Below are 12,648 nucleotides of genomic sequence, written 5' to 3' on the forward strand. Positions count from 1 at the left end.
CAGCTCTGTTTACACGGTGCTGATGTGTCTGCACCAGGCAGCTCACATGCTGAGAATGCTGGCTGATAATTAATCTTAGCAAATGGGCTGTTTGTTTTAATTTGAGTTAATACATTTTTGTTTATTTTTGGTTTTTACTTCTGGGATTTCAGACTAGTTTTTGTTAAGTTGATTGACAAGAGACATGTGCTAATGGCAGGAGACAAGCTCGCAGAGAAAAGCAGGCAGTTTCTGCTTGATTCTGAAAGAAGCAAAAAGTGTCACTGTCTCTCTCTCTCTCTCTTCTCACTCTGAAGGCTGTGGTTTTGAAGCCATCAAAAGACCAGTGTCTGTCTGTCTCTCCCCCTCTGTCTCTAGAAGTGTTCAAAAAATGCTAAGAATGTTAACCAGTACCAAGATGTAAGCCTGGGGGTTTGCTAACTGATTTTGAAGAGGAGTTTAAGCTTAATAAAAGGAATATTGCTTAAATTGGAACAAATGAAGATAGGTTAGCAGTCAAGAATTGTATGTTGTCATGTTTAAGTATTTCAATTGATAAAAGTTAAGCTAAGTCATTTGTTATAGTTAAACGGTATAGCTAAATAAAGTTAGTTTTGATAAAAGCTTCCTATTAGACCAATAGAATCACACCTGGAGTGAAACACCCTATCCTCACATTGATGCCAAAAATAAAAATAAACTATTGAGTTCTAGTTGGACTTCATAACATGAAGTATAACATACTTTGGGGTTTCTGCTCAGGTACTCTAATAAAATTTGGGGGCCTTCAGGATTAAACGCAATAATTCCTTGTTTGGTTTAGGATTGTTGAACTCAAAGACACTGGGTGTTTAATAATGGCATTTGCTTTTCAGGTGTTGCATTTGGTTAGCTTAAGTAGGGAGTAACTTTTCAACAGCTAAAGTTTTCTTGAATGTGGAAGAAGTCACTTGGAGCAGGTTACAAAAGGTGGTTAAAACAAAGCTTTTGGAATTGGCAAACAAGTATTTTTTAATTATTAGCGACACAATTAGGCTTACATTAACACTGCAATGAAGTTACTGTGAAAATCCCCTAGAGATCACACTCCGGCACCTGTTTGGATACACTGAGGGAGAATTTAGCATGGCCAATGCACCTAACCAGCACGTCTTTTGGAATGTGGGAGGAAACTCGGGCTGGAGGCCAGTGACCAGTGGTGTGCCGCAGGGCTCAGTACTGGGACCTCTCCTCTTTGTAGTATACATAAACGACTTGGAAGAGAACGTAAGTGGTATGATCAGCAAGTTTGCGGATGACACCAAGATGGCAGGGTTGGCGGATACTGAAGTGGAATGTCAGGTGATACAACAGGATATAGATAGGTTGGGACATTGGGCAGATAGGTGGCAGATGGAATTTAATCCTGACAAATGCGAGGTGATGCATTTTGGAAGGAATAATGCAGAGAGGAGCTACGTGATAAAAGGTAGACCAATTAGGAGTATAGAAATACAGAGGGACCTGGGAGTGCAGGTTCACAAGTCTATGAAGGTTGCGACACAAGTGGAGAAGGTTGTGAGGAAAGCTTATGGAATGCTAGCCTTTATAGGAAGGGGTATAGAGTATAAGAGCTGCCGTCTAATGCTTCAGTTGTACAGAATGTTGGTTAGACCGCATTTGGAGTACTGCGTCCAGTTCTGGTCACCTTACTACCGGAAGGATGTGGAGACTCTGGAGAGGGTGCAGAGGAGGTTTACCAGGATGTTGCCTGGTATGGAAGGACTGGGTTACGAGGAAAGGTTGGAGAAACTGGGACTTTTCTCCTTAGAAAGACGGAGATTGAGGGGGGACATGATAGAGGTATATAAGATACTGAAGGGAATAGATAGAGTCAATAGTGAGAGACTGCTCCCTAGACTGAATACAATTACAAGAGGTCATGATCTAAGGGTGAGGGGGGAGAGGTATAATTTGGATGTGAGAGGAAGGTTCTTCACGCAGAGGGTCGTGGGGGTATGGAACACGCTACCGTGTAGGGTGGTGGAGGCAGGAACGTTGGACTCGTTTAAGGTTCACTTAGACAGACATATGAGCGAAACGAGGATGGAGGGTTATAGTAGGGGGTATTAAATAAGGTCAGAGCCTCGGGAGACAGCGGAAGTGCAGACTTGTATGTTAACGTTTTTGTCTTTTATTCCGCAGGTGGAGGTCCACCTTGTTGTCAAACAAGGGGCATGCACACGGTGGGTCGTGCGTGGGCTGCTCTTGGAGGTTCCGGGAGTGGCCTAGTACTTCGTGTCAGTGTGTGTGTTTGATCCTGGACCGGTAGACGGGCGCCGCAACAGCTCAGTGACTAGCACTGCTAGCTGTGCAGATACATGGATTTGGGCCTGTGTCTGTGGGAGTTTGTGCATTCTCCCTGTGGTTGCGTGGGTTTCCTCCGGGTGCTCCGGTTTCCTCCCACACCCCAAAGATGTGCTATTAGGCTGATTGGTTTACTAAATTGACACTATTCTCCCCTGAATCTGGCTAAGTTAGGGGTTCCATTCGTAGACACGCAGGGTGGAATAGGTGTAGGGTGATGCGGCGGCGCGGGCTCGTTGGGCCAAAGGGCCTGTTTCCTGTGCTGGGTTGTTCTTTGTTCTTTGTTTTGAAACCCACACAGACACGGGGAGAATGTGCAGACTCCACACAGACAGTGACCCAAGCCAGAATTTGAACTCGGGTCCCTAGCGCTTTGAGGATGCAGTGCTAACTACTGTACCGTCAACAAGCTGCAGTTGATTGTACCTGAAGGGTTGAGGAAGGTGGAGATAATTTCAGTAACAGCCCAGTATCTAAGTTTGCCAGAAACACAGTCCAATTCATGGAAATGGCTGAAATTCAATTACAAATGTAACAAGAAAAGGACATTAAGCAGCTTGAATTAAAGGTAATGACAAGGGAAAAGAAAAGAGAAAGAGTAGCAATTGTAGCAGAAAAAGATAGAAGAGAAAAGAAAAGGACAGAGGTTTAGAACTGAAAAGCTGGCAGAGGCAAAGATAAAAGTTAAGAGTAGTGATGTGGACAGTGAGGAAGAGCCAACCCATCACAGTCAAAGGCCTAGGGAGGTTCTGTTTAAGTATGTTCAAGTGCCAGCAAGATTTGACGAGAAGGGTGCAGAAGCCTTTATCATTTCATTTGAGAAAGTAGCTAAAGAAGTAAAATGACCACAGATCATGTGGGTATTATTGATTCAAACAAAGACGACAGGTAGAGCTAGTAAGATTTTTACATCGCGATCAGAGGAGGTATCTAGGGATTATGATGAGGTGAAAAAGCCACCTTAATTGCATATGAACTAGTGCTGAAAACCTACAGACAACAGTTTAGAAATCTAAGGAAGGAACCTGATCAAACGTGCATAGAATTTCAAAGAAACAAAGAAAGTAATTTTGATGGGTGGATAAGGGAATTGAAAATAGACCACACGCATGAAGCTCTTAGAGAAATGGTTATTTTAGACATGTTTAAAAATTCACTTCCCAAAGTAATGATAACTCTTGTGGAAGAGCAGAGAGTTAAAACTGTGAGATTAGCAGCAGAAATGAGAACTATGAGATTGATTTATGAACTATGTTTGAGTTTCAATATCAACTTCAGTCTGTGAGGGATGGAAACTGGGGAAAAGAGAAATCCTCAGGTGTTAAGGGCAAAGAGGATCTTGTCATGGGTAGGAAGGATAGTTTAGCTCAGGTTAAAATGGAAAAAATTGAAGGTGGAAGAGAAATAAAAAGCCTCAGATGATTTCATTGTAATAAAATTGGACACACAAAGCCGCAGTGTTGATGTTTAAGAAAAACACTGGTAAGACGGATATCGTTGAAAAGGACAACCTAGTGGGGTTTGTTAAAGTGGTGAAGGAAACCATGGTTGATGCTAAAGAGGTGCAAACGGATGTACAACCTGACACAGTTTGGTTGATAAACCCGTGCCAGATCTCTTTGAAGATCTTGAATGGATAAGGTTTACCCATGTGTACCAGGAGGAGTAAGTAAAAAAAATTAGCAATTTGAGGGATATGGGAGCAAATCATTTTTTAATGGTGAGAGATGAGAAGATATGTAGTTTGGAAGGGGTATTGCCAGAAAAGGTAGAAATATGTGACATTAACTGTGTAAAGATTTATGTTCCATTATGTAAGGTAAGGTTAGAGAGTGTGGTGAAATGAAGTGATGTGGTGGTAGGGATAATAGAGAAATTACCTTTTTCAAGGATACAGTTTATCCTGGGTAACAATATCGCTGGATCACAGGTGGAAGTGATGCCTACTGTGGTTGAAAGACCAGTGGAAAATCAAACAACTGAGATGCAGGAAGCATATCCTGGGATATATCCTGACCGTGTGGTAACAAGGTCACAAAGCCATAGGTTGAGACAGGAGGAGAAATCAAAGAGTAAAGATAAGGAGGTTAAAGTTCAGTTATCAGAAACAATATTTGACCAGATGGTTGAGAAACAACAAGAACAGGTGGAGGATGAGTTGGATATCTTTATTCCAGGAAAGTTGGCAGAATTACAACAGCAAGATGTAGAGATAAAGCAGTTGTATTGAGAAGAATAATATGAGTGTATAACAAAGTGATATTACATTAAAAGTGATATCTTCATGAAGAAGTGGAGGGGTACAGTCGCAAAGCAAATGCTGCGGGAGTGGCAGACTTTAATCAACTGCAGTACAATTCTCTCATTGTAAATTAGATATGCTTTAAAAAGAAACATTGACTAGCTATTAACTGAAGAGGGGAATGTTTGAATTTAACTATCTCCTGCTGCTCCCTGAATAATGGAACATGTATGTCATCTCCTGATATCTAGAAAGCCAAATACCAGAGAGCCAGAAATATAAACCCACCATAAAACATTTTAGAAATTTGAGCTAAATAGTAATAGGCTTATACTAACATTACAAGGCATTTTGTTTGATTCAAAAATATGACCAGCTAAATACTACAGTGGACGATTTCAAAAAGGTTCTTTCAGTCAAAGGATTTATGTTTCAAGAGGCACTTGATTTTATGTTAAAGAATGGAACAGTGCCAAGACTCTTAACTGGTTGGTTCCCTCCGTTTAGCACGTTAATATTAACCTCACCCATAACAATCCCAGATCGCCAGCAGTTCCCCATTTGCCGAGAATTGCCGTAATTTCAGGGAGTCACACCAGGTGGCAGTGGATGCACTGCAGGACTGCAGTCTCAGTCCTCTGATTCCATTATGTGTTACCAGCAGTAATTCATATTGACAACCTCACACCTGCTGCAGTCTTAGAGTCTTACCAAAGATCTGGAGCATGGTAGAACGCACTGAGCCTTCAGTGTGAATGTGAAGGAACAACAGCCATCACAGCAGCTCTCTCTCCCTCTTGTAATTATCTTAAGTTGGTTCATCACAGTTGTTGTGGCTCATGTGGGGACAGCAACAATATTTAAAGGTGGCTCAATCCCTTTTGTAAAAAAAAATCAGGATGGTCCGACCCAGACGAATGAATCCAGTGGTCGGAATGCAGGTTTGGGAACTGGTAAGTGAGAATTTACCTCAGACACCCGTCAGAATTCAGACACTTCCAAAGATGAGGCTTTGGTTGTCAAGTCCCCCTAATCTGTACAAAAGCCCCTCAGGATGGCTTTACAGCGCTAACATATTCTTCAGTTCTGACCCTGCGATATAGCTTCATCCCGCTTCTAATCCTGTCACGGTAAGGGGAGGTGATGGTCTAGTGGTATTATCGCTAGATTATTAATACAGAATCTCATGTTTCTAGATTAATGTTCTGGGGACCTGTGTTCGAATCCTGCTACGGCAGATGGTGGAATTTGAATTCAGTAAAAAAAAAAGGATCTGGGTGTCCTGCATGATTCACAGACAGTTTGATATGCGGGTGCAGCAAGTAATGAAGAAGGCAAATGGAATTGTGCTAATGTAAAAAAATAGGGAAGGGTTATTGCAACTGTATAGGGCATTGGTAAGACTGCACGTGGGGTACTGCGCACAGTTTTGGTCCCCTTATTTGAGGAAGGATATAAGTGCATTAGAGGCGGATCAGCCAAGAAGGGCCAAAAGGCCTTTTTCTGTGCTGTAACATTCTATGGTTCTATTACTAAGGAAACTGGCATGGAGTCTATGGAAATAAGGCAAACAAATGGGGAAGTCGTGGAACCTATACAGATTAAAGGAGACGAGGTGCTTGCTGTCTTGAGGCAAATCAGAGTAGATAAATCCCCAGGACCGGACACGGTATTCCCTCAGACGTTGAAGGAGACTAGTGTTGAAATTGCAGGGACCCTGGCAGATATATTTAAAATGTTGGTATCCACAGGTGAGGTCATGGATGATTGGAGGATAGCTCATATTGTTCCGTCATTTAAAAAAGGCTCAAAAAGTAATCCGGGAAATTATAGGCCAGTAAATTTGACGTCAGTAGTAGGTAAATTATTGGAACAAGTACTAAGAGATAAGATCTACAAATACTTGGATAGACAGGGACTTATTAGGGAGAGTCAACATGGCTCTGTGCGTGTTAGGTCATGTTAAACCAATCTATTAGAGTTTTTCGAGGAGGTTACCAGGAAAGTGGATGAAGGGAAGGGCAGTGGATGTTGTCTACATCGACTTCAGTAAGGCCTTTGACAGGGTCCCACATGGGAGGTTAGTTAGGAAGGTTCAGTCCCTAGGTATACATGGAGAGGTAGTAAATTGGATTAGACGTTGGCTCAATGGAAGAAGCCAGAGAGTGGCAATGGAGGATTGCTTCACTGAGCAGAAGCCTGTGACTAGTGGTGTGCCACAGGGATCAATGCTGGGTCCATTGTTGTTTGTCATCTGTATCAATGGTCTGGATGATAATGTGATAAATTTGATCAGCAAATTTGCTGATGATACAAAGACTGGAGGTGTAGTGGACAGTGAGAAAGGTGTTCAAAGCTTGCTGAGGGATTTGGACCAGCTAGAAAAATGGGCTGAAAAATGGCAGATGAAGTTTAATGCAGACAAGTGTGAGGTTTTGCACTTTGGAAGGACAAACCAAAGTAGAACATACAAGGTAAATGGTAGGACACTGAAGAGTGCAGTAGAACAGAGGGATCTGGGAATACAGATATATAATTCCCTAAAAGTGGCATCACAGGTAGATAGGGTTGTAGAGAGTGCTTTTGCTACATTGGCCTTTACAAATCAAAGTATCGAGTATAAGAGGTTGTATAAGACATTGATGAGGCTGAATTTAGACTATTGTGTGCAGTTTTGGTCACCTATTACAGGAAGGATGTTAATAAGGTTGAACGAGTGCAGAGAAGGTTTACAAGGATGTTGCCGGGACTTGAGAAACTGAGTTCCAGAGAAAGGTTGAATAGGTTAGGACTTTATTCCCTGGAGGGTACAAGAATGAAGGGAGATTTGATAAAGGTGAATAAAATTATGATGGGTATAGATAGAGTGAATGCAAGCAGGCTTTTTCCACTGAGGCTCGGGGAGAAATAAACTAGAGGACATGGGTGAAGGGGGAAAAGTTTAAAGGGAGTATTAGGGGGGGCTTCTTCACACAGAGAGTGGTGGGAGTGTGGAATGAGCTGCCAGACAAAGGGTCTGTTTTTATGCTGTAATGTTCTATGGTTCTAAGAGAGATGGAGAGAGATTGAACAGTTTACATCCATATTCACTGGAGTTTAGAAGAATGAGTGGGGATCTAATTGAGGTATATAACACGTTAAAAGGCATTGACAGGGTAGATATAGAATGAATGTTCCCCTTCATTGGACATTGTAGAACGAGAGACGTTATTTCCAGCTAAGAGATGGCAGATTTAAACCAGAAACAAGGAAGAAATTACTTTACTAATGAAGGTTGTGAATCTGTGGAATTCTCTACCCCAGAGTGCAGTGAATGCCGGAACACTAATTAAATTTGAGGAGCAGATAGCTAGGTTTTTAATTAGTAACAGGATGGAAGGTTCTGAGGAATGGTCAGGAAGGTGGAGATGCAGCACAGATCTAATCAGCCATGATCATATTGAATGGTAGAGCAGGCTTGAGGGGCTGAATTCCTGCTCATAGTTGTTAAGTTCTTATGATAGGAGGAGGCTCAAGTGGAACATAAAAGCTGGCATGTACCAGCTGGACTAAATGGCCTGTTTCTGTGCTGCCTATCCCACATAATTCTGTGTGACAACTGAGTTAGAGAGAGGAAGTGATACTGTAAGAAAATAATCAGGGAAATGCTGACAATGTGCAGCAGATCCGGCAGCGTCTGTATAGAGAGAAGCAGCATTAAAGTTTCAGGTCTGTGTCATGGCATCAGAACTAATTAAAGGTCCTATTGACTTTGGGAAAATGCTATTGGCTTTGAGCACCTCCATCACATCACAGGTAACCATTTATTTATCTGCAACATCTTTGATGTAGAAATAACACCTCGAGGCATTTACCAAAGCAAAATCATATTAAAGAGGTTGTGGTGCCGCCGGAGATAATTAAGAGGGTTGGCTAAAATCTTTGTCAAAAAGATAGGTGTTAAGGATGGTTTCAAAAGTGGAGATGGAGGATAAATCAGGGATTGCGTGTGCATGTGGCTGTGTACATATGTGTCTGTGCGCATGCGTGTGTGTGTGTATGTGTGTGCGTGTCTGTGCACATGTGTCTCTGCATGCATGTCTGTGAATGCTTGTGTCTGCATGCATGTGTCTGGGTGCACACGTGTCTACCCACAATCATGTCTCTGTGCACACATGCCTGTGCGTGCGTGTGTCTGCGTGTGCTTGCCTGTGTTGAGATGCATACACATGTTTGTGTGTGTGTGAAGTGTTTGGGTTTACAATATTTCAGACATGCTTAATCAGGGTGAAACTGTATAACTTCAAAATTATTCAATTTAATATTGTACTATAGGTAACTTCAAAATCCTTTCTTCAAAACCCTTCTCTTTCGGTACTGAAGGAAGGAATATTCAGTGGCCTGGAGGAGCTCTTGTCCCTGCATTCCTGAATGAGGGAAGCCCACTGTCTGCCAGGCTGTCAATGATTGGGGAAGAAGAGTTCCTGGATTCTCTTTTCTTCGCTCTCAGGGCACCCTTTATTACTCTTTCTCGGACTGTGTTCAGGGAATGTGTTAGCCTATGTCGATCTTTGCCTCACTGACAGCATTTTGATGGGCGTGTTCTGCTTTTTCAGGAGCGCATTGTTTCCCCGGAGACAGACAGCGGGTTTGTGGGGTCGGAGAGCAGCAGACTAACACCAGCGATTCAGACTCCAGAGCACCAACCCACTCAGAGCAGGTATCACAGTCAATGCTTCAGTTGCTGTGCAGAATGAAATGTTGTGGATAACAGAACGGACTCGCTCTCATGTCCTGTGTCAGTGTCAAACTCTTCTGGGTCTGATATCTTTAATCCATATGAATATATGTTATGACATGCTAATTCAATATAAATACTAAAGTCATTGTTGGGACCACCACAAACTTCATTTCATAGTCACTGACTCCATCCCTGTCTGTGTGTGAGGCTGACTCAGACTGCTCACAACCTTATATTTGACCCCAAGCTGAGCTCCCAGCCACATATTGGTGCCATCACAAAAGACCTCCATAACATCATAGAATTCCTACAGTGAAGAAGGAGACCATTTAGCCCATCGAGTCTGCCCTGATCACAATCTCACCCAGGCCCCATTTCTGTAACTCCCCCCCATATTTACCCTGCTAATCCCCCTGATACTAGGGTCAATGGCCCATCAACCTAACCCGCACATCTTTGGACTATGGGAGGAAACTGGAGCACCCTGAGGAAACCCATGCAGACATGGAGAGAATGTTCAAACTCCACACAGACAGCGACCTGAGGCCAGAATTGAACCCAGATCTCTGGCGCTGTGAGGCAGCAGTGCTAACCACCGTGCCGCCCATTCGAGTCCACCGCTAGAAACCTTGAGTCGGACCTTTGTTCCTTCCAGACTTGGTTATCGTAATGCACCACAGGCTGCACTCCCACAACCTGCCCTCCATTGTGAGACAATGACCATCTCCAACATGAGAATCTAACCATCTCCCCTTGACATTCAATGGCATTTCCATCATACTTACCCGGCAGGAGTGAAACCAAAATCAAACAGGTTGTTCACCTAAGACAAGGCTAGCCCAAATGCCCTTTGGGTGTGCTGGTACCCATGATGGTGGTTTGCCTAAGCTAGGGTAGAGTCAAGGATCAGGCTAGCCATTGAGGTTAAAGCGAAGCTTTACCTGATGCTATTTTTCAATGCTATCTTGGCCTTTAGACCAAGATGAAGCATCAGATAAACCCCAGGAGAGGGTGCAACGTCTCATCCTGTCAGCTTGGATCTCACTTGCCCTTGTGGGACCATGAATTGCATTTAACTTGAATTGGGTTTTTTTGGTTGGAATAAGAGTACTGTCACTGACGCCCACACCATCAACAGCCTGCGAGTCTCCTTTGGCTGAACTGAATCAGCCATATCAATATGGTGGCTGCAAAAATAAATCAGAGACTGGGAATCCTATGACAAGTCCATTACCTTCTGATTCCCCAAAAGCCAGTCCATCGTCTACAAGGCACAAGTCAGGAGCGTGATGGAATACTCTCCACTTGCCCGAATTACTGCAGCTCAAAGACTCTCGAGGAGCTCAATAACACCCAAAACAGAGCAGCCCATTTGATCAGCAGCTGTGTGTACCATCTACAAGATGCACTGCAGTAATTCACCAAGCCTCCTCAACCATGACCTTTACCATCTTAAAGGACAAGGGCGACAGACCAATACAAACATCATCATATGCTCTGGGCTACACACCATCCTGACTTGGAAATACATCACCGATACTTCGTTATTGCTGGGTCAAAATCCTGCAGCTCCCTTCCTAACAGCACTATGGGTGTACCTACATCAGATGGGCTGTAGCAGATCAAGAAGGAAGCTCACCTTCTCAGCCTCTAAGGGCCAATTGGGAATGGGCAACAAACGTAGGTCTTTCCAGTGAGACCCAATCATGAGGAAAAATTCTAAAAACTGAAGGACTTCTAACACCCTGCTGCCTCTGTCCTAACTCACACTGAGTCTCATTCTCCTCTCAAGGTGAAAGATGATCAAACATTTTGTGACTGGGGTCCGTGCTGAGAAAGCAAATCCAGCTTGTATCCACTTCATGCATTTAAGCACCCGGTTACATGGTAGCACAGTGGTTAGCACTGCTGCCTCACAGCGCCAGGGAGCCAGGTTCAATTCCAACCTCGGGTGACTGTGTGCAGTTTGCACGTTCCCCCTGTGTCTGCATGGGTTTCCTCCAGATACTCTGGTTTCCTCCCACACCCCAAAGGCTGATTGGAGGTAATAAATTGTCCCTAAATTAGTTTCCCTCAATGTGGACTGGTAATGTTAAAATGGCGGCGCTGGCTCGTTGGGCTGAAGGGCCTGTTTCCCAGGCTGTTTTTGTTTTTTGTTCAGTCTGAAAGATGTGCAGGTTAGGTGGTTTGGCTGTGCTAAATTGCCCCTTAGAGCCAGGAGGGTTAGCAAGATAAGTACATGGGGTTACAGGAATAGGGCCTAGACAGGATCGTTGGTGGTGCACACAATCAAGGGTCTGAATGGCCTACTTCTGTACTGTAGGGTTTCTATGATTCTAAGCCAAGTTCAACTTTAAGTGCTGAAATTCTGAAGATTTGAAATTGATGGAGGATTCGATCCCTCAACAGAAGTATCCACTGCACTGAATGGGAACCTCTGTTTGCCTTGTAATCCAGCCAGTCAATCTCCAGAACAGATAAAAAGCCTTTCCAAGAACAGCTTTCTGCTGATGTTCAGATTGTGTGTAAGATCTCTTCACAGGCTATCTGAGAAAGCTGACATATGAAAAATAAAGCACAGCGGGTGCAGGAAACACTTGACAGATCAAGCAGCGTCCATAGGGAAAGGGAAAGAGAGAGACAGAAGCTGGGATTTCTCTTGGGGCTTCTGAACCACGCTGTCAGGTTCAAATGTGGGTCACCATTTGAAAAACAGTCGCCTCAGTGCGAATTTCCTCCAAGTGCCAACTAATGGCAGAGGCTTATAAATCCAGCCCCGAGATTATTGTGTTTGACTGAATTTGGATATAACTTGTGATACCATTAATTAATCTTCAACGTACCTGGAGCACAAGCACACCAAAACCGATAAAGCCACAACTTTGATGAAAAGGACATCACATCGACATTTACTTTTAATCCTTTTTTGCTGGACTGGTTACAAGTTCCTTTTGAAATGTTCCTCAAAAACTGTGCACCACATATTTCTTCAGCCAGAGGCTGATGGATTTATGAAACTTTTTGCCACAGAAGGCCGTGGAGGCCAGATCATTGAGTGTATTTAAGATAGAAAAAGATAGGTTTTTGATCAGTAAGGGGATCAAAGGTTATGGGGAAAGGCAGGAGAATGGGGTTGAGAAACTTATCAGCCATTATCGATGAGCTGAATGGCCTAATTCTGCTCCGATATCTTATGGTCTTATATGCTATTGTCTTTTGTATAGTTCAGTTATACACTGTGATATTAGGCTGCTGAAATATGGGAGAGGGGTGTTCTTCAGAACAAATGTGGATGCTAATGCCCCACGAATGAATTTTTAGAAGTGGAAGTATTTGGTGCTGTTAGTTTGGCAATAGCAGA

The 12,648-nt window shown here is 43.2% G+C and overlaps 1 protein-coding gene across 5 annotated transcripts in view; it reads left to right on the forward strand.

Annotated features, from left to right (window-relative positions):
* Positions 1-12,648, forward strand: part of akna (AT-hook transcription factor) — a 168,322-nt gene that overhangs the window by 121,264 nt on the left and 34,410 nt on the right. For all 5 annotated transcript variants that reach the window (XM_080211889.1, XM_080211891.1, XM_080211892.1 and 2 more), the window contains one exon: positions 9,163-9,266. In XM_080211889.1, coding sequence (XP_080068015.1) covers positions 9,163-9,266 — 104 coding nt within the window. The remainder of the gene's footprint in view (positions 1-9,162; positions 9,267-12,648) is intronic.

Source organism: Carcharhinus amblyrhynchos, chromosome 25 (assembly GCF_965287045.1).
Source record: "Carcharhinus amblyrhynchos chromosome 25, sCarAmb.v2.hapA, whole genome shotgun sequence".
NCBI lineage: Eukaryota > Metazoa > Chordata > Chondrichthyes > Carcharhiniformes > Carcharhinidae > Carcharhinus > Carcharhinus amblyrhynchos.